Genomic DNA, 21,911 nt, shown 5'->3' with positions numbered 1-21,911 from the left:
ATACAAATTGGTGTCTTGTTCATTAGGGTTTGAAGAATGTGACTGTCACAGAAGGAGAGTCTGTGACTTTGGTGTGCCAGATTTCAGGCCACCCCACCCCAGCTATTATGTGGTTCAGAGAGGATTACAGAATCGAGAACTCCATTGACTTCCAGATCACTTATGAAAGCAGCTATGCCCGCTTGGTGATCCGTGAGGCCTTTGCTGAAGACAGTGGCCGCTTCACTTGCACTGCTACCAGTGAGGCTGGAACTATCAGCACCTCCTGCTACCTGCTTGTCAAAGGTACATTTTATATGCAGTACTGTAATACAAATTCTGTGTATAATTTTTTTGTGGAGAACACAAATATGCTTATTTTATATGTAGGTCTGTAATAAGGCTATATATAACAAAAAGTTCACAAATGTTTTAAAACAATACCATAAATTAGAATCTCCTATCACCTCATCTGCATCTCTGTAGAACCCAAGGTTGAAAATCGTGAATGAACAGACTTTGATAAAAAACAAAAACAAAAAAACAAACCCTGGATAATCCCTCCTCACCTCACATCATTGTTTGAAAATAAAAGCACAACCTCAAAAAACATTTATGTTATACTTTTTTTTTTTACAGTGTCAGAGGAGATTGAGAGCAGAGAGGAGATAACTGTCCAGGAGACACAGTAAGTTACAAGGGCAAGAGCATGGACTCGTGGACCTTAACTAGTAAAAGAGTAGAGCCAAAAGGTAACACATTTTAATATTTGTTGTAATTATATTGTGTGTGTGTGTTTCAAACAAGGACTGTCATTGAAGCCAAAGAGGAGACCATGTCTGAAATAAGCGCGGTCTCTGTGGACACTGGAGCACATGTTGCTCCTTTCTTTGTGAAGAAGCCAGTGGTTCAGAAGCTGGTCGAGGGAGGCAGTGTTGTCTTTGCGTGCCAGATCGGAGGAAGTCCCAAGCCCCATATTTACTGGAAGAAGAGTGGAGTTCCACTCACTACTGGATACAGGTATAGATTTCGAGCAAGTACACTTTGGATCTAGTTGGTCTCTACACAGTGAAAAAGAAAGCTCATACTTTCCTTGTAATTTAACAGATATAGAGTTAGCTATAACAAGGATACAGGGGAATGCAAGTTGGAAATTTCTATGACATTTGCCGATGATGCTGGAGAGTACACCATCTTTGCCAAGAACCAACATGGAGAGGCATCTGCTTCCACAATCCTGTTTGAAGAAGGTTAGTTGTGACTTTATTATAAACTGTGACTCACAATTAAATAAAGCTTCGAACAAAAAAACAACAACATCCATTATGCCATCATGTATTTACAGAGGAGTTTGAAAGCTATATGAAGAAACAGGATGTGACGTATGTAACGGAAGTGACGGCAATGGTGCAGCAGCCCAAAGTTGCAGATGTGCCCCCTGTAGTTGTAAGTGAATATGAAAAAGAGCTCATACAGAGGAGAATGGCTCAGCAAACACAGATGATGAAATCCTTCATCTCAGAGACGGTACGATTGTATATGGGAAAAGGGATTTTACAAATTTTTGTAATGAGATTGTAAATCACATAAAACATTTGCATACTAAGAAATGTCTCTAAAAATGATAATTTAATAAAAATAAATAAACATTTCATTATCTTCAGGAATTTCAAATATCTGCTATTGAACGAAAAATAATCCAAGAGATTGAAATCCGCATCCTTAAAATAACTTACCGAGAGCTGGTGATTGAGGATAGCGAGGAGATGGTCATGAATGTTGCTGAGCATGAGGCTGTCGGATCCTCATTTAGCACTCCTGTCAAAAGCTACAGAATTCTGGAAGGAATGGGTGTTACTTTCCATTGCAAGATGGAAGGAACACCATTACCAAAGGTAATGGATGGTAATTATATTGAAAAGCAGTATTTTTACAGCAGCACAATGTATACAAGTAATTTTTTATAATTTGTGTTAAATAGATTGCCTGGTATAAAGATGGCAAGCGCATTAAGCATGGAGGCCGCTATCAGATGGAGGTTCTACAAGACGGAAGAGCCAGTCTGCGCCTACCTGTGGTGCTGCCAGAAGATGAGGGCATCTATACTGCATTTGCTAGCAATATGAAGGGTAACGCTGTCAGTTCCGGAAAGCTCTATGTAGAGTCCACTGCAGCTGCTCAGCCTTACTACCCTCAGGCCGAAGCTGTGAGAAGAGTCCAGTGAGTTGCCTTTGCCTTTATCTCTGGATTTGCTGTTCTCTAATTAGATGTTTAGGATAATGTTGTCCATATTTACACTTTTAATATTTTAGGTCTACATCTCCCATGTCTGCTCGCTCAACTAGCTACTCCCCTGGACGTTCTCCTGCTCGTTCTGTTAGCCGCTCTCCTGCTCGTAGACTTGATGACACTGATGAGAGTCAACTGGAGAGACTATATAAGCCTGTTTTTGTACAGAAGCCATCATCCTTCAGGTGTTCTGAAGGACAGACTGCAAGGTTTGACTTAAAAGTAGTCGGAAGACCTATGCCCGAGACTTACTGGTTCCACAATGGTAAGTGTGTTTTAAAGCTACACTACCATTCAAAAGTTTGGGGTCAGAAAGATTTTTTTTATTAATTTATTTTCCTATTGTTCTATTTTGCAAAGAATCCTAAAAAAAACTGCATTACAGTTTCCACAAAAAGTTAACTTTTTTCAACATTGATAATAAGAAATGTTTCTTAAACACAAAATCAGCCTATTAAGAATGATTTCTAGAAGGATCATGTGACACTGTAATGGCTGCTGAAAATTCAGCCTTACCATCCCATGAATAAATTACAATACAATATATTCAAACAGAAAACAGTCATTTTAAATGGTAATATTTCACATATATATTACCCCAAACTTGTAAACAGTAGTATTTGCTTTCATTTTTCTTTTTTTCTTGGTTATTTGTTTTCTTTCTTACCAGTTGAAAACAGAAAAAAGAAAGTAATTTTTTTGATCTTTTATTATATTTACCAAAGGACAACAAGTGGTCAATGACTACACCCACAAGATTGTGGTAAAGGAGGATGGAACTCAGTCAATGATTGTGGTTCCTGCCATGCCTCAGGACTCTGGAGAGTGGACGGTTGTTGCTCAGAACAGAGCTGGAAAGACAACTGTTTCTATGACTCTCACTGTTGAAGGTAAACCTTTTTTTTGTCTAACCCTTACTGTATTTGATCTAGACTTAGTGGTGTGGAACATTGTGTAAACTCTCATCTTATGTGTTACAGCAAAGGAAAATTTGGTCCGGCCCCAGTTCATTGAAAAGCTAAAGAATATCAGTATTAAGGAAGGAAGTTTGGTTGAGTTGGCAGTAAAAGCCATTGGAAACCCCCTCCCTGACATTGTCTGGCTGAAAAACAGTGACATCATCTCTCCTCATAAATACCCTCACATCAAGTATGTTACTTTACTTTGGATTGTTGTTTAATTATTATTATTTTTTTAGTACTATCTTAAATTAAATTAAATGAAAACAATTTATTACAGAATTGAGGGTACCAAGGGACAGGCACATTTCCAGATTCCTCAGACTTCCGGCTCTGACAGTGCATGGTACACAGCCACAGCTATAAACAAAGCTGGTAGGGATACCACTCGCTGCAGAGTCAATGTGGAGGTAGAGTACACAGAACCTGCACCAGAAAGAAGACTCATCATTCCCAAAGGAACATATAAGGCTAAGGAAGTTGCTCCACCAGAGATTGAACCACTGCATCTTCGCTATGGTCAGGAACAGTGGGAAGAGGGTGACCTCTATGACAAGGAAAAGCAACAGAAGCCACACTTTAAAAAGAAGCTAACTTCAGTCAGGATGAAGCGATTCGGTCCTGTGCACTTTGAGTGCAGACTGACCCCTATTGGAGACCCAACTATGGTTGTTGAGTGGCTCCATGATGGCAAGCCGCTGGAAGCTGCTAACAGGTTGCGTATGATCAATGAGTTTGGCTATTGCAGTCTTGACTATGAAGTTGCTTATTCCAGAGATAGTGGCGTCATTACCTGTAGAGCTACCAACAATTTTGGTGCTGACCAGACTTCTGCTACACTAATTGTGAAAGATGAGAAGAGTCTTGTGGAGGACAGTCAGTTGCCAGAGGGAAGAAAAGTACAGAGAATGGATGAAATGGAGCGATTTGCTCATGAGGGCGCACCCTCTGGAGTTACTGGGGATGACATGAGTGAGAAGACCAAGCCAGAGATTGTCTTGCTTCCTGAACCCATAAGAGTATTTGAGGGTGAAAATGCCAAATATCGCTGCAGAGTGACTGGTTACCCCACTCCCAAAGTTAACTGGTACCTCAATGGGCAGCTCATTCGAAAGAGCAAACGTTTTAAACTACACTATGATGGCATTCACTATTTGGAAATCACTGACTGTAAGTCCTATGATTCTGGAGATGTCAAATTATTGGCTGAGAGCCCAGAGGGTACAGCTGAGCACACTGTCAAACTCGAAATCCAACAGAAAGAAGACTTCAGGTCAATCTTGCGCCGTGTTCCTGAGATGAAGGCCCCGGAGGCACCTGGGACTGAACCTGGCAGAGTATCTTTTGATGTTGTGAAGGTAGATAAACCTGCAGAGGCTTCACAAGATAAAGAGGTTGTCCGACTGAAGAAGGTTGAGAGAGTTGTTCATGAAAGATCCACAGAAGAGACAGAAGAGCTGCGAAGCAAATTTAAACGCAGGACTGAAGAGGGCTATTATGAAGCCATATCCTCAGTTGAGTTGAAGTCTCGCAAGAAGGACGAGTCTTATGAAGGAATGTTAAAAAAGAGAAAAGATGAACTTATGCACTGGACTAAAGAGGTGTCTGAGTCAGAAAAGAAGAAAGAGGAGGAGGAAGGCAAACTTACCATTCCAACAATCAGACCTGAGAAAATAACTCTCTCTCCTAGCATGGAGGCTCCAAAAATCTTGGAAAGAATTCAGAGCCAGACAGTTTCACTATCTGATGAAGTTCGCTTCCGTTGTAGGGTTGTTGGTAAACCAGAACCAGAGTGCCAGTGGTTCAAAAACGGCATTTTACTTGAGAAGTCAGATCGTGTTTACTGGTATTGGCCCGAGGACCATGTCTGTGAATTAGTAATTAGAGATGTCTCAGCTGAGGATTCTGCTAGTATCATGGTCAAAGCCATTAACATTGCTGGTGAGGCCTCAAGCCATGCTTTCTTGTTGGTGCAAGGTATGTTTTGTCATTTATAAATCAGTTTTGTGATCATTGTTCAAATGATCGAAATTACTTTATCTAATAAATTCAAATTTTTTTGCAGGCAAGCAAGTTTTATCTTTTACCCAGACATTGGAGGATGCCTATGTTAAAGAGAAAGACACAATGACAACCTTTGAATGTGAGACAAATGAGCCATTTGTCAAGGTCAAATGGATGAAGAACAATGCTGAAATCTTTTCTGGAGACAAATACAGGATGCACTCGGACAGAAAGGTGCACTTCCTATCTGTGCTGATAATCAACATGCAAGATGATGCCGATTACACTTGTGCTGTAGCTGATGAGGACCACATAAGAACCACTGCCAGACTTCATGTTGAAGGTTAGCTTACACTCATAAATTCATATACTGTTGTTTAATTTCACATTTTCAGAGTCATCTCTGAATTTTTGGTCAAACGTGCCATCTGATCTGTTATACAGGTGCATCACTGGAAATGACAAAACATTTAGAGAGTGTTGAAGTGCCTGAGACATACTCTGGAGAATTTGAGTGTGAACTGTCGCGTGAAGATGCAGAAGGCACCTGGTACTTTGAGAACAAAGAAATTACGCCAAGCCTAAAATATGTAGTATCCTCCCGTCGTGGCCGACACACCTTGTCTGTAAAAGATGTCAGGAAGGAAGACCAAGGCAAATATACTTTTAAAGTGGGTGATCTGAAGACAAGCGCCACACTGAAAATGAAATGTAAGTAGAATTTTAATATAATTGATATATTAACATTAAAACAAAATTATTATAGTATTTTCAAACATAATATTGACTCCATTATACATGATATGTAAATAATGGTATTTTTTTTGTCTTTTATCAGTGCGCTCTGTAACTCTGATGCAAGGCCTCTCTGACTTGACAATCTGTGAGGGTGACATTGCCCAGTTGGAGGTGCGATTCTCTCAGGAAAATGTGGAGGGATTATGGATGAAAAATGGCCAGCCCATCTCTGCCTCTGACAGAATTCACATTGTCCTCGACAAACTTGTCCACAAACTTCTAGTTGAAAATGTCAACAGGGATGATGCAGGAATCTACTCATTTGTTGTTCCTATTCAAGACATTTCTACAACTGGAAAACTGACTGTCCAAAGTACGTTCCCCCCCCCCCCCCCCCCCCCTATTTTTGAAAGCAAAAACACAGAAAGAGAATTCAGAAATTTAACCTTTCTTTTTTACCTTTTTCACAGCAATTGAAATCACAACTCCTCTAAAGGATGTCCATTCTATTGAGGGTACGAAGGCAGTGCTAGAAGCTAAAATATCTGCCACTGATGTTGCTTCAGTGAAATGGTACCAAAATGACAAGCTCATTGTAGCTAGTGAGAGAATCCAGATGGTTGCCAAAGGGACCAAACAGAGACTGGTCTTGAACAGGTCCTTTGCTTCGGATGAAGGACACTATAAGATGGCTGTTGGCAGAGTGGAAACAACTTGTAAATTGACAATTGAGAGTGAGTATTTCTTTAAAGGAACTTATATAAAATCTTTCTCTGGGTTTGCTTAAAGGTAAATTTAATTGGTTTATTATTATTATTAACAAAAATATTTATGTCATACAGAGGTCAGCATCATCAAGCACATGGAGGACTGTGTGTGCACTGAAACTCAGAATGTCACTTTTGAAGTAGAATTGTCCCACACCGGGATAGATGCTTACTGGACCCTCAAAAATCAGCCTCTTAAGGCTGGACCCAAATACAAAATTGAGTCCAAAGGGAAACGCTATAGCCTAACCATCATCAATGCCATGAAGGATGAAGAGGGCCAGTATGCATTTGCAGCTGGCGAAAAGTCATCCAGTGCAAAACTAACTGTGTCAGGTATGATTTTCACCATTTGTTAAATATGTGTTAAGTTGATGCACAGATGTTTACCTCATGGTTATGTTTTTCTTACACTAGGTGGTGCTATAAACAGACCACTCCATGATGTGACTGTAGCAGAATCCCAAACTGCTGTTCTGGAGTGTGAGGTTGCTAACCCTACCTCTGAAGGCAAGTGGCTTAAGGATGGCCACTCTGTTGACTTCAGTGACAATGTCAGGAGTGAGGATGTAGGTGCGGTCCGCCGACTTGTCTTTGCTTCCACAAGACCACAAGATATTGGAGAGTACACATACCAAGTAGCAAACTCCAAGACATCTGCCAACCTTAGGGTTGAAGGTACTTTTACTTCTGTTCTGAAGGCTGAATTTTCTTTCATACTGATCATATTTTCCTATATTTGTAACTGAATACAAATGTCTTTTACAGCTGTGAAGATCAAGAAGACACTGAAAAATCAAACAGTCACCGAAACCCAAGAGGCAGTCTTTAGTCTTGAACTCACCCATTTAGATGTGAAAGGATCCCAGTGGATCAAGAATGGAATAGAAATTGTCCCCAGTGACAAATATGATATAACAGTAGATGGATTGGTTCACACCTTAAAGATCAAGAATTGCAACTCCCAAGATGAATCAGTCTATGGATTCAAACTTGGAAAACTCTCTGCTAATGCCAGACTGAATGTCGAAAGTAAGTTTAATATTTGGCTTAATCAAATAATTTGCACAACCCCCCCACCCCAAAAAAAACAAATATGTTATTTAATTCTCTTGCAGCTGTTAAGATTGTGAAAAAGCCAAAAGATGTGACTTCCCTGGTGAATGGAACTGCCTCTTTTGAGCTGAGTTTATCCCACGATGACATACCTGTTAAATGGATGTTCAAAAACCAAGAACTGAAACCAAGTGCCAATATTCAGATAATGTCCGAAAGGAAAGCACATAAGTTGGTCATTCAAAATGTTGAAGAAAGTAGTGATGGAGAGTACACAGCTGTAGTTGGACATTTACAATGCAGCACATATTTACATGTTGAATGTAAGTATAACATTTGAAGATTTATACATTTTATGTCACCAACCTAAACTTGTCTAGTGTCTTATACACCACTAACTCCATACAATGACTGTTTCAGCTTTGAGAGTCACAAAGCCCCTGAAGAACATTGAAGTTCCAGAGACCCATGTCGCCACGTTCGAGTGTGAAGTTTCACATTTCAATGTTCCATCCACCTGGCTGAAAAATGGAGTTGAGATTGAGATGAGTGAAAAGTTCAGGATTGTGGTGCAGGGCAAACTGCATCAGTTAAAGATCATGAATACCAGCAGAGATGATTCTGCCGAATACACATTTGTGTGTGGAAATGACAAAGTCTCTGCCACCCTGACAGTTAGCCGTAAGTTATTTTTGATGTCATTGTTTTTGTAGTTGTTTTCTTCATTGTCTACCAGACATGTACTTACAATGGCAACAACAATTATAATTGAGTCAAATGTTTATTCCCTCTCCTTCAGCTGTCCTCATCACATCTATGCTCAAAGACCTGAATGCACAAGAAAAGGACACTATCACATTTGAGGTGACTGTCAACTATGAAGGCATCACCTACAAATGGCTGAAGAATGGAGTTGAAATCCGATCCAGTGATAGATGCCAAACTCGCACCAAACAGTTCACTCACTCCCTCACTATCCGAAATGTTCACTTTGGGGATGTTGGAGAGTACAAATTTGTGTCCGGATCTTCTGAAACAACCGCAAACCTTTTTGTTGAAGGTAATATTTACTTCATTATTTAGATTTTCTCATTATTCATTTTTGGCTAATTCTGATCAAGTGTTTTTTTCATGATCAATTTAAGCTCGTGTCATCGAGTTCACCAAGCACATCAAGGACATTAAAGTTACTGAGAAAAAGAAGGCCATTTTTGAATGCGAACTCTCTGAGCCCAATGTCCAAGTAACATGGATGAAAGATGGTCAGGAACTTGAAATATCTGAAAGGTACTCAATATAATGGGTTTCCACATCCATGCACAATTTTGCTCTTTGACATTAATAATCTGTCTTTATTAAGTTCATGTCCTGATGGAGATATCATCTTCACCATTTAGGTTCAAAGTTTCCACAGAGAGACACATGCATCGTCTTATGATCCAAACTGTGCGCATGTCTGATGCCGGAGAGTACACTGTGGTTGCTGGATCAAGTGTATCGAAGGCCAACCTCATAGTTGAGGGCAAGGATGTGCGTATAAGTGAACCTGCCGAGAAAGAAATCACTGTAAGTACCAAGCTGTCATAAATAATATTTAAATTCTGACAGTGTTCAGTATATTAATAATGCATTCAATTTCCTTTTAATTGAATCCAGGTGCTTGAGAAACAACGAACTACATTTGAATTTGAAGTCAATGAGGATGACATTGAGGGACGCTGGCTGAGAAATGGAGTCGAGATCCAGTTTTCTGTAGATCAGCGCTTCAACTATGCCATTATTAGAAAAAATCATCGCCTGACAATCACAGAAACCTACAGAAGCGATGCCGGAGAATACACATTCATTGCTGGAAAGAACAGGAGTATTGTAACCCTACATGTCAACAGTGAGTTTGATCTCAAAACTTTTTGATTCATAATGTTTCTCAATTTGTTCTTGATTGTCTCTGTGTATCTATTATTAATTCTTATACATTCTTGCATTGTTTAGTCCCTGAGCCTCCTCAGATAATCAGGCACTTGCAGCCCCTGTCTGTTGAGGCTGGCAAACCTGCACGCTTTTCTGTGGAGGTGACAGGAATTCCACAGCCTCAGGTGTCCTGGTATAAGAACACTCAGGCCTTGTCTTCTGGGTTCAAATGTAAGTTCCTGAGGGAGGGAAATGAGCACACATTGTTGCTCATTGAAGTCTTCCCAGAGGATGCAGCTCAGTACAACTGTGAAGCTAAGAATGACTATGGAGTAGCCACAAGTTCTGCGTCACTTAATGTGGAAGGTAAAGAAAAAAAAATGGAAAAAAAAAATCACATGAATTATAGGTACATAATTTACATATATTTGCTATGTCTTTTAATCCTCAGTTCCAGAAGTTGTTTCCCCTGACACTGGAGCTCCACTGTCACCACCTGTGGTCATAACACCAATACGTAACACTTCTGCCAATGAAGGACAATCTGCTAGATTCCAGTGTCGTGTCTCTGGGGAAGGTAAGATCAGTAACTATAGGTCTGTTCCAAAACCTAGTGAGCTGCCTATTGGCATTTGTTTTTTTTGTTTTGTTATCTCCCTAACTAAGTCTCATTAATGAGTGATTCGCAGTGCTCTACATAGGCAGACACTCTGTGCACCATATACATATTTTCAGTTAATTTAATCATATGTTCCGCAAAAGTAATGGCACAATACTGTAGTCATTAATAAAGCGTAGCTCTTTTATGATCCTTTTAAATGAAGATACCTCACTACGTCTTGGAGCAAAGCACATATATTGGCACATACAGTACGATCAAGTAAATAGTAATTTGTACCTTAATTGATATTTGATGTCATGCGTATTCCTCTGATTTACTCCTGTTTAGATCTGACAATTACTTGGTATTGTAAAGACAAGGAGATCAAGCAGTCTGATATATTCAGAGTGTCTCAGTTTGATGAAAACTGTCAGTTGGAGATCACCAGAGTGTATCCTGAGGATGAGGGCGAGTACACATGTGTTGCCCGTAACTCTGCAGGAATGGTCTCATGTTCTGCTGTACTGAAAGTGGACGGTGAGCTACATTTTCTTACCAACCAAAAATTGCAAACTAATAAAAAAAAAAAAGTATATTGGCTTCAATGATAATATGTTGTTATTATTATTATTAGTCAATAATGCCATTGGTGGTGGTTTGTCTGTTATTTAGGGCTGTCAAATAGGGATGTTAACCGATGACCGTTTGACCGATGGTTGACCGTATCAACGTTAACCGATCAAAGTTTTCGGCAGTCGGTAAAAAAAAAAAAAAAAAAGTGATCTCTAAATTAGTCTATTATAGACAGTGGACTAAACGCTACTACAGTTAGCATCTCATTCCAATATCTTTTTGTGTGAAGTGAACAAATCCCTCTCACTCAATCTTTCATAACTCGTCCGTTTGTACTTAATAAACCAATAAAAACATTCGGCGCGAGGTCACAGCGTTTGGGTTCGCTCGTTCACAAGGTTTGCAGAAAGTAAAGGCTACAGGCTAACACACTCGAGGTTAGAGCCAGGACAGACGACAGGAGGAAGCGTGCAGAAAATAGTAGTGTGTGTGTGTGGGACCATTTCACCAAACAGAATGACACAGATGTAACGTAAGTTGCAACTTGTGTGATACAGACAGTGCTTAAATATGAAAATACATTACAAATACATTTCAGTGGTAACAGATAGGGTGATGATGATCATCATCTTTCTTTATTATTGTTAGCACTACCTCAAACTAGCGGCGTCTCTTCGGTTCGGAGCTGTCATTTTCTGAAATGAGCCGCGGCAATGTTTCAAATGAGCTTCTAATGCTAGACAAACGCCTTTATTTTCAACGCGATCACCTTGTACCCAAACCATTTCGAAACTAAGGAGCCATTTGTCCGCCGATTACTTACAAGCTCCTCGGCGCCGCGTTTGCGGGACTCATGTTTCACGCTGTTGGGGATTTTAAAAAAGTGATGTGAGTGGAAGGGCGGCGCCGTGTGTGTGTGTGTGTGTGTGTGTGTATGTGTGTGAGCGGGAGGCAGAGCGGCGGAGAGATGCGACAGAGTTGTGAAATTGCAGGCGCGGCTCGAAATGGCTGTTATTTCAAATAGCGTAGCATATTTTAAACTAATCGGTTAACCGGTTTCAACCGGCTAATGAGGCTCGGTGGTCAGTCAAGAATTTTTTTAGTTTTCGCCATCCCTACTGTCAAAGCTAACATAGTATTTCTAAAAACTAATCAAAACATTCAGAACGAACTACACGAACATATGTCACTGAGCACCCATTTAGGAGTAATTGCATAAAGTAATTTGCATTCTGTCATTCATAAAAACATTTATTCGAAAACTTGCAAAGAACTGCACTTTTGCACATGTAAGATATATTACATACATAATGAGAAATAGTTACAGATTTGTTGCAGATTTGCATTTCAGTGTTTACATTTCTTGTACCTTTTGATGAAATTTGAGAAGTCTTGAATCTGTTGCTTTTTTGTGAGTGAGATGAGTAAAAGACACTGTTGTATAAATTTACTCTATGAGTGTTAACCTTATGATTGCACACAGGCCTTTTTTAATTTCCTTAAAAGGGAACTGAATTCGTGAATGCATTAACTACAAAAAGTATGAGATGCGTGCGTCACGCTTAAATAAATTCAATTGACAGCCCTACTGTGATACAGAATTGCCAGCCAAATATGAAAACAAAACAAATTTGGTACAGGGAAATAAATTTCAATGTGTGCCCTATAGTGATTAGTTGAGGATAAATCAATACTTCCTTTCAGGACAAACACATATTATGGACTGTACATCCAAGTCTCAGTCAGAAGCCACTTCCAGCCTCTTCACAAGCATTAAGAGTGTTCAGAAGGATCCTATTGGCCAAAGGCCCACTTTTATTCAACCTATTGTGAGCTGTGTGGTGGCTCATGGAGAAGTGGCTAGATTTCATGCTCGTGTGTCTGGCATGCCAAAACCAGAGATAAGTTGGTTCCATAACCAACAGTCTATAAAGCCTACCAAAAATGTTGTCTTTCATTTTGATGAGATGACAAACACTGCTACGCTAATTATAGTTGATACTTTCTCTGAGCATGCTGGACAGTACACTTGCAAAGCAGTCAGTATCGCAGGAGAGGCAGCTTGTTCAGCCAGCCTTGCTCTAACTGAAGAAGGTAATTGAGATCAAAGTAGTTTATGTTTTTTGATTAACATATCACAATTAATTCACGTCATTTTCTTTTTAAGCCTTTCAACCAACCTCAAGAACCTCTCAATGAATTTTCCGATCACGTTCACTAATTTCATTTTATGAAACCTTATCAATGCTTCTGAAGAAGTTGTATCATACAGTGCTCTCTTGATGCTGTGCTGGCAATGCATGCTTTTGCAAACTCCCATGTTTTACCTCTTTTTAACAGTTTCACATTTGTTTCACATGGAGATAGATTTTTGTCCTTATTAAATTATTGCTATGCTGATCTTTCCTTGGATATTCATGTTATAGGTGACATATTTGTTATTCATCAATTCATATGACTCTATTTTACAGTTACAACAGTACGTGAGGAGATTGAAGCAAAAATTGAGGAAGAGGTCAAAGGTAGGATAATTTGACAGTATTTATTTTGTTAATGATGTCTCTCTGTAAACCTATTGAATTTAACATTTCCGAGCATATTGTATTGCATGGAAACAAATCCTCTTTTATGAGAACAACTTTCATATGTCACTGTTGGATATGTGTATGGTTGAAATCAAATGTTTCTGGATAGCAAGCAATTTGATTGGTAAAATGCTTGCTGTGAAGCACTTTTGCAAAGTTTTGCATCTGTCTTCCCTTTGAAAAGCATGAAGGATATGGTACTCCTTGGTTGTTTCTAGAAATAAAAGGTGCAGGATGTTTGTCCTTTAAAAGTTCCAGACCACAGGAAATTATATTTTAAAAGATATGGAAGTAGCCACATCTTTTATTTGCTTCTTACGTTTCTTGCATCTGGAACACCTTCCTGCAAATATTTCTTAGACTGGCTTGCAGATAGCGGTATGTGATTAATGTTGTTTGCTTTTTAAAATAACATGGTTATACCTGTAAACTATATTAGTTCGAATAAACGCCTTCTCAAAGAATTCTAGAGCTGTTTTATTGATCACACTCTTTTTTATCAATAGAGAGTGATGTTTCTCTATATGTATGAAAGATTTTCGTCATTCTAAGGATTAGAAAGGGCGTTTATTCATCATTCTGCAAGTCAGGTAAGGAATATTTTAGGATATATATCCACCAAGTTAAATATACAAGAGGCTCTTTTGCGAACCAGATCAGTATTATTTGGATACGTGTTAATGCTTTGAAAATAAATTTATGCTTTGAAGAACTGTCCACAGAAGAAGGAACAAAACATCAAGTGATTTTCGTGTCAGAATCTTTTATTAAAGACTCAAGTCTTGCGTTTATTCGAACAAATATGGTGAGTGAATTTGTTTTTTTATGGCTTTGTGACTTGATGCATGCTTTAATATATCTATTAATATTCTATTTGAAATATATTTTATTTTATTTAGCAAACTGGGCATTTTGTTGAAATTTGTCTCCCTTTTTTCCAGAGTTGTTTTATAATGAAGGAGCTGAACACATGGACAAAGGAGGACTGCAGCATGGTGCATTTTCAGACCCAGAAGAAAGTTTAGATCAAGGTCTTGTAGCCCTATCTGAAAACTTTAAACCCTCTTTCACCAAAAAGCTGAAATTTCAATCTGTTGTGGAGGGTGACACTGCATCTTTTAGGTGCAAGGTAGTTGCAATGCCACCTCCAACGATATTGTGGTTTCATAATAATAGACAGATACAGAAGGAGCACCATCGTAAAATATATACAGTGAGTAAAATGCATGTGCATGCAACCAGTTTAACAATTGAAGGGATTAAGGAAAAAGATTCAGGCAGTTACAAAGTCATGGCAATTAACACTGAAGGCTCTGCTGAAACCACAGCATCACTTCTTGTATCACTGAGGGAAGAGCAAGATGTATCTTATTTCTGCCACTCTAGATCCTCAAACAAAGCCCACTCAAGCTCAGATTCATTAGCTGATTCAACAAAAGAAAGAACATTTAGAGTAGATCTAAGATGTGTTGGCTCTCCTTTTGATAAAACAAGCAAAGGGCAAACAAAGGGGCGTCATAGATCAAAAAGCACTCTGTTCCGCACAATGTATTTTAGAACTTCATCTCCATCAAGAACACCAGACAAAGACAGCAAGTTTGAGACTGCATCCGAACGTGCACGCTCTCCAACTCCGATGTACGAGAGATACGAGAGGTTCAGTGATCGATACAGTGATATATACTGTGACAGATTCACAGGTCGTGACCGATACAGTGATAGGTTTAGTGATAAATTCAGTGACCGGTGTAGTGATAGGTACAGTGACAGATTTAGCGACACAGACAGCCTTCATGGAGAGGTTAAAGCAAAACTTAGTCTCTTACAAAAGGCTGTCAAAAAGAAAAAGAGACTTTCAATATCTACAATGTCCTCTTCTGAGTTTGAGGTGGAATCGGTTACAAGTGAGCCTTGTTACACGGATTATGTTGAGAGACTCAGAGTAAAGCCATCTACTTTGCCCGAAATTCAACATGTTGTTCGCACAGGTGAGCAAGCTGAAAGTGGTAGATGTTCAGCAGAATACCAGAGCAGACTGGAGAGAATTACTGGACTCGGCTCCCAATCAACAGAACGAAGAGTCAGACACTCCTTTGAACCTCAGTCAAGATCTAGGGCACTGCGAATTATGAAGGGCGAACTTCCTCTAGAGGAAACTTTAAGAAAAGACATTCAAGTTGAAGTATCTGATGCACGGATGGATCAAGAGATCACATCTAAAGAGGAGTCAGAAAAGGATATAGAATATGATATTTTAGATCACAGAGATGATGCAAGCCTGAGTCAGTGGGATGAAGAGGCACAGACCAAGGCAAAAGAACCATTTGTGTTGCAGTGGTTAGAGACAGGACAAGCTTCTAAACAAGCAAGCAACACAAAGGAGATAAGCGCATCACATGAAGAGTCACAAGAAAAAGAGTCATTAAGAGCCAAGGCAGTGAAGCCAATGAAAGAAATATTTTTTGGTGATGTAGTTAAAACAGTTCCTGTACAGAAATTAGAACAGAGAGCTATGTCAGTGGAGAACATCCTTGAGAAAAACCTTGAGAGTGAGTGCTTGGAAAGTGAAGATCAGTTCTTAGCTCAGCGCATTAGAAAATGGCAACAGGATGTGCAGTGGAATGAAGAAGCACAGGTCAAGGCAAAGGAACCATTTAGGTTGCAGTGGTCAGAGACAGGAGAAGCTTCCAATCAAGTAAACAGTCCAAAGGAGATCATCCCTTCACATGAGAAGCAAGCAGACAAAGAGTCTCCAAGGACAAAGGCTGATGATAGTCTGCAACAGGAAAGTAAAAAGGCTCCTGTACAGAAATTAGAAAATAGAGCTATGTCTATGGAGAACATCATTGAGAAGAACTTGGAGGGTGATCACATAGAAAGTGAAGATCAGTTCTTAGCTCAGCGTACTCAAAAATGGCAACAAGATGTGCAGGTTGATCAAGCAGAGTCTGTTGCTCCCCGAAAGTCAGAGCAAAAAGGCTCTTATTCTCATGAATCTTTTGGCAAAGTTCAGAAAAAAGAATCAGAATCAGCTTTAAAAACTCAAAGGGAATCCACATTTACAAAGACTTCAAGATCTTCATTTAAAGAAAAACATTTGCATGAATGCTCAGGTGAGAGCGAGTTGCACTTATCACGGGGAAGTATACATGAGCTAAAAATTGAGAGCGATCATGTGAGTGAAAAAGAGGCACTAACTCAACGTATAATGAAATGGCAACAAGATGTTTTGACTGAGCAAGAACAGGCTGTTGAACTTGATCCTGATTGGGGTGGTGTTACTGAGAGTGCTTTAGAAAACACTCTTTGTAAAACCACATATAAAGATGTTGAATTGGAAAAGATGAATAAGGTGTCACCACAGAGAACAGCAAAAGAGAGGTTCTTTAGTGATGTTTCTTCTCACTCCCATGTAACTGATAGGTCTAAAACACAAAAGCAAATGATTTCTGTGGCTGATAGTGAGAAGTTAAGGACTGAAAGTGACTATTTTGTCAGTGAGGAGGAGGCTCTAGCAAAGCGGATTAAAAAATGGCAACAAGATGTTCCAATTGAGCAAGAAGAAAGTGTTGAATTAGAATCCAATTGGGCCATTGCCGAGCATATGCAGTCTTCTGTTGCATTACCTGAGACAACGTTGATGTCCACAGCTTTGCCAACAGAAAAAATGATGTTGTATACAAAGCCTGAGGAGTTTATGCCTGATAAAATAAGTACAGATGTGACTGTAGGAATTGAAAGACAATATTTGGGTTATGATGATGTAGTTCAGCAGCATCATGGTGATGTAAAAGCTGTGACAATGTCTAGCCATGAACCTGATGTAATAGAGCAACAGAAAACTCTCTCAAACCGAGAAATCCCCAGTGTTTCTCCCATTGCAGGGAAAATGTCTATGAGTGTAGTAAAACCAGGAGCACCTGTCTTTGTGATGATATTAAAGCCAGATATTGAGGTAAAGAGAGGTGAAATGACTGAACTCAGTTGCCAATTCCAGGGAGATCCCCAGCCATCTGTTTCATGGCTTAAAGATGGACATCTTATAATGAGAGACCCTGATTTTGATGTTCGTACCAAAGCAAATTCATCAACACTGACCATTTATTATCCAACCATTGACCATGAAGGTGTGGTTACTTGTAATATTGCTAACAAACACGGAAAAGCAAGAACGTGTTGCATATTTAAAGTAACTGAAGATGTTCTGTCAAAGTCAGAGATAGGGCCTCCTCAAGAAGTTAAAGTAACAGATCAGTCAGTGTTCACTGAAGAAGAAATGATAGAGGAAGAACTTAAGTCCCTAATGAAACCTGAGATAGACAGCAAATACACATTGCAGGTACCTCAGGCAGTCATCCACATACCAAATACTTCATCTTTATCTATCCACTCCTCACCAGTTGAGATCAGAATAACTGCTCCAACTCCAGTGCTAGAGATGTTCGATGAGGCTAAAGACACATTTGAACCTGTTGAGCAAACCTCAGAATCTCCAGTTGATGATGGCACCTCTCAAACAGTGAAGCATAAGTTCACATTTTCCTTTGATGATGGTCGTGAGGCTCCCCAAGTTTTCAGAGAACTAGATAACATTAGTGTTTCAGAGGGACAGACTGCTATGCTTGAGTGCATCATAATTGGTGAACCAACACCTGAAGCCACTTGGTTCCATGATGACATTTGCCTTGATCTTAATAACAGTAAATATAGATTTCAGGTACAAGACAAAAGTTATAGACTTTTCATTGACAATTTCACATGTCTTGATGCTGGAATATATAGATGTATTGCATCTAACAAACTTGGGCAGGTTGAAAGTGTTGCTGATGTGTCTTTTGATTCTGCAACTCAGGACTCTGGATTTTCATCCATTGCCATAACAGAAATGGATAACCAAACAAGATCTCTTGGCTTATCTTTAGAAATCACCAAAGTTCAAACAAAGACTTTATCAGGTTCTTCCACACCATCCCAAGATATTACTCTTACAAGTGAGGACATTCTTGATTATGACTGTTCAGTCAAACCTGCTGAATTTCAAGATATTATCAAAATGGATGAACCCCATTACCCACAGCCAGATGCTCCCAAACTTAAGCGCATTAAGAAACCAGCTTCAGAAATGCCTGTAATAACAGGCTGTGGTTTGCAGTCGTCTGGGGCAGAGGTTAAAGTTTCAAAATTAAAACAAGCATTTGAAACACCAACATCTTTTGTAGATGAGCCTGTTGAGCCAACAGCACAATCAAAGGATGAGGCCTCTTTTCCTGTTGAAGATATTCCAGAGTTTGCTCTTGAACCTGGGCAATATGAAAAAGAACAAATAACTTCAATTCTCTCCAGTGAGGACAGGATAAAATATCCTACTTTGACCGCAGCTAAGACATTCCCCTTAAGAGGTCCAACAGATGTTACAGAGGCAGTTCTGGACAACACAGAAAACACTATAGAAGAAAAGTCAGATGTGAGAATGTCTTCTATAGAATCAAAGTTATTTGACTTGCAGCATTTTGTATCCTTGGCAAATGTTACAGAGGTTCAGCAATCACCTACTTTATTCAGACCCCAGGCTAGATTACCAGAAAAAATTAACCCAAAAGACAGTTCTGTTAGCCCTAAAACAGTTTTGGGTAGCACAGTTGAGCAAAGAATTATAGAAGAGGAGGCATGCGTTAGGCAAAGTGAAATTGATAACTCTGCTCAAGAACCAATCATTTTAGAAACCATGGTACAGTTCGCTGAAATAACTGAACCCGTAAAAATGGGTACTATTAGTGTTCGAAGAGCAGAAGTTGAGGACATGCCACAAGATAACGTCAGTCCAGTTGATATAAAGCGTGATAGAATGGAAGCCTCAGATATAACAAATCTCCTTAGTGTAAAACCCAAAATTGAGGTTGACAGAGTATTGCAATCTGACTCAGCAGATTACCCTTTGTCAGAGTACCCCCCACAGAGACCGCAACAACAACAAAAAAAATTTGCTAGGCTAGGGGCTGTTGGTGTTCCCAAACTTGAGGAAGAAGAAGTAACTTTTAGTGCTGTTTATGACTACTATAACCAACCTACTGATTGGGGAAGGCCTTTGTCGCCAGAGTCAGAAATGTCTATTGAAGTTGGTAGCACATTCAGTGAGGAGATGGCAGAAATAGAACGGTTCTACACACCAGCTTCATCCACTGAAATTTCTCAAATTCAAAAGTCACCAGAATCTTTCCATACCCCCTCAGAGACTCCAGGGGGTGTTATGACACCTCCTGAGTATCCGTTTTCCCCTGTGGAACATAACAGGCTTTCAACTAGCTCTAGTGAAGGTTTTTATTCCCCGGCTAAGTTTCTCAGTTCTCCAGATGATGAGGGTATTGAAACAACTCCCCCTGTGTTTACTATCGATGAGTGTATGATTCTTCCAGAGGGACGTGGTTCACTAGGCTTGGGGACACTTCAGGAAAAGGTTCAGGGAATTCCTCCAGCTTTCCTTAAGCCACTTACAAAAAGAAGAGTTTTTGAGGGCGATTCCTTACAGTTCTGTGCTGAAGTATTTGGACTACCCACTCCAGAAGTGAAATGGTTTAGAAACAAAACTGAGCTTGAAGCAGATGAGAGGACTATTATTGAAAGAGATGGTGATAACATTGCCGTGGAAATTAGGAATATCACAAAAGCTGACCAAGGGGAATATATCTGTGAGGCTCTTAATTATGTTGGTGAGGCTAAAAGTGTTGCTTTGGTTCTTGTTATATCTCAGGAAGCAAGGCAAATGCTACCCCCTCCTACTGTTACCCATCAGCATGTCATTGAGTTTGATGTTGAGGAGGATGAGGATCTGTCAAGGTCTCCCTCTCCTCAAGAAATCTTGTTGGAGGTTGAGTTAGATGAGAATGAGGTGAAAGAGTTTGAAAGACAGGTAAAGATTGTTACCATTCCAGAGTATACTGCTGATAACAAAAGTATGATCATATCCCTTGATGTTCTTCCAAGCATGTTTGAGGAAGGGACTGTTGATTTCATAACTCAAGAAAGGGATGATTTAAAAATAGCTTTTGAAGTTACAGAAATGCCGCCACGTTTTATAAACCCTATTTATGACATTGAAACTCTTGAAAACACAAATGTAATGTTTGAATGTTCTTTAATGGGTATTCCCTCGCCAATAGTGTCATGGTACAAAGGCAATATGAAGATTCCTATGGATAAGAAAAAATACATCTGTAGCGCAGATGGTGATAATCATTTTCTGAAGATTCTCAAAGCCAACATACATGACAGTGGCATATATACATGCAGAGCTATTAATGTTGTTGGTGAAACACTTTGCAGGGCATCACTTTCGGTTATGAATCCACAGTCATTCTCAGGCAAGACAAGGGGAAGAGAACTAACTGCAGTTTCTCTTGGCAGTGCAAAAGTTCATCCTCAGAAGTTTGACTTGGTTGTTGGAAATTCATCATTTGATGGAGAACAGACCTCAGAGATAGAGCTTGAATTTGAGTTCCAACAAGAATTTGATGAGTCTCAGAAAGCTGTCAGGCTGGTTGCTATTACTGATAATGAGACAAGTGAGCAAGGAGAGAAATATGTTAGTATTAATTTCGATGTCTTTGCGGAACCCTCAAAAGATGACAAAATAGAATTCAAAGGCAAATCAACAAACTCTTGTAGTTTCGAGTTTCAGGTCACTGAAATTCCCCCAAAATGTATAATCCCACTACAAAATGTCACTGCAGCTGTAGGTACACCTGTGATTCTTCAGTGCTTAGTGAGCGGCAAACCAAATCCTACAGCAGAGTGGTTCAAAGATGGTGCTCCGGTAAAAAATGCTAGATATATTATCCAGGAGAAAGCATCAGGGCATTTCAATTTGCTTATAACGAATGTAACTCACAGTGATGCTGGTGAATTCAAATGTATTATCCAAAACAAAGCTGGTTACACTGAAACAAATTCGTTGTTAAAAGTGTTTTAATTTGACTGCAGTTTAAAAGTGCAGGCAGGTTTGTTGTTTTGTTTACTGTGAACAGATTTTTTATGTATTACAATTGTAAATTATTGTGAAATTATGTATAGAAACGTTTGCTCAATCTGCATTCAAAATTATTTTTTGGTGGTATATATTTTAATGATTGATCCACAATTTATTGAAAAGACCTGCAATTATCCTCAATTTCTCTTCAGTAACTTACATTGGTTTTCCACTTTGGGGAGTGTACTTGGACTTTGTTTTTGGTGGTAAAATGACACATTTTATAATGAAATATTGTACCTTTGCTTATGTCTGCCAACAGTTTAGGTGAGATTTTCAAGCAGTTTTGAAAGATCTAATTTCATTTCTTGATAACGCATGTTCAGTTAAATTTTGACAGTTTTAATTCAAATTGCATGAATATTATTTTCCCCTTTTGTGATTTTCTTTCTTCCTTAATGTTAACAGTGTGCTCAGAAAAAAGGT

The 21,911-nt window shown here is 39.2% G+C and overlaps 1 protein-coding gene across 9 annotated transcripts in view; it reads left to right on the top strand.

Moving 5' to 3' along the window:
* The window catches only part of ttn.2 (titin, tandem duplicate 2), a 162,197-nt gene that overhangs the window by 11,521 nt on the left and 128,765 nt on the right, over positions 1-21,911 (top strand). For all 9 annotated transcript variants that reach the window (XM_079617482.1, XM_079617481.1, XM_079617480.1 and 6 more), the window contains exons 12-39: positions 27-285; positions 619-667; positions 787-999; positions 1,087-1,229; positions 1,325-1,506; positions 1,644-1,874; positions 1,961-2,199; positions 2,292-2,533; positions 2,994-3,158; positions 3,249-3,417; positions 3,508-5,204; positions 5,293-5,574; positions 5,676-5,942; positions 6,070-6,342; positions 6,440-6,703; positions 6,812-7,072; positions 7,154-7,414; positions 7,505-7,768; positions 7,855-8,115; positions 8,213-8,473; positions 8,592-8,852; positions 8,938-9,079; positions 9,190-9,358; positions 9,449-9,680; positions 9,785-10,069; positions 10,155-10,280; positions 10,653-10,841; positions 13,349-13,399. In XM_079617482.1, the coding sequence (XP_079473608.1) occupies positions 27-285; positions 619-667; positions 787-999; positions 1,087-1,229; positions 1,325-1,506; positions 1,644-1,874; positions 1,961-2,199; positions 2,292-2,533; positions 2,994-3,158; positions 3,249-3,417; positions 3,508-5,204; positions 5,293-5,574; positions 5,676-5,942; positions 6,070-6,342; positions 6,440-6,703; positions 6,812-7,072; positions 7,154-7,414; positions 7,505-7,768; positions 7,855-8,115; positions 8,213-8,473; positions 8,592-8,852; positions 8,938-9,079; positions 9,190-9,358; positions 9,449-9,680; positions 9,785-10,069; positions 10,155-10,280; positions 10,653-10,841; positions 13,349-13,399 (7,438 nt within the window). The remainder of the gene's footprint in view (positions 1-26; positions 286-618; positions 668-786; positions 1,000-1,086; positions 1,230-1,324; positions 1,507-1,643; positions 1,875-1,960; positions 2,200-2,291; positions 2,534-2,993; positions 3,159-3,248; positions 3,418-3,507; positions 5,205-5,292; positions 5,575-5,675; positions 5,943-6,069; positions 6,343-6,439; positions 6,704-6,811; positions 7,073-7,153; positions 7,415-7,504; positions 7,769-7,854; positions 8,116-8,212; positions 8,474-8,591; positions 8,853-8,937; positions 9,080-9,189; positions 9,359-9,448; positions 9,681-9,784; positions 10,070-10,154; positions 10,281-10,652; positions 10,842-13,348; positions 13,400-21,911) is intronic.

The sequence above is a fragment of the Phoxinus phoxinus genome (assembly GCF_949152265.1).
Source record: "Phoxinus phoxinus genome assembly, chromosome: 7".
NCBI lineage: Eukaryota > Metazoa > Chordata > Actinopteri > Cypriniformes > Leuciscidae > Phoxinus > Phoxinus phoxinus.
This window is presented reverse-complemented; position numbering and strand designations above follow the sequence as displayed.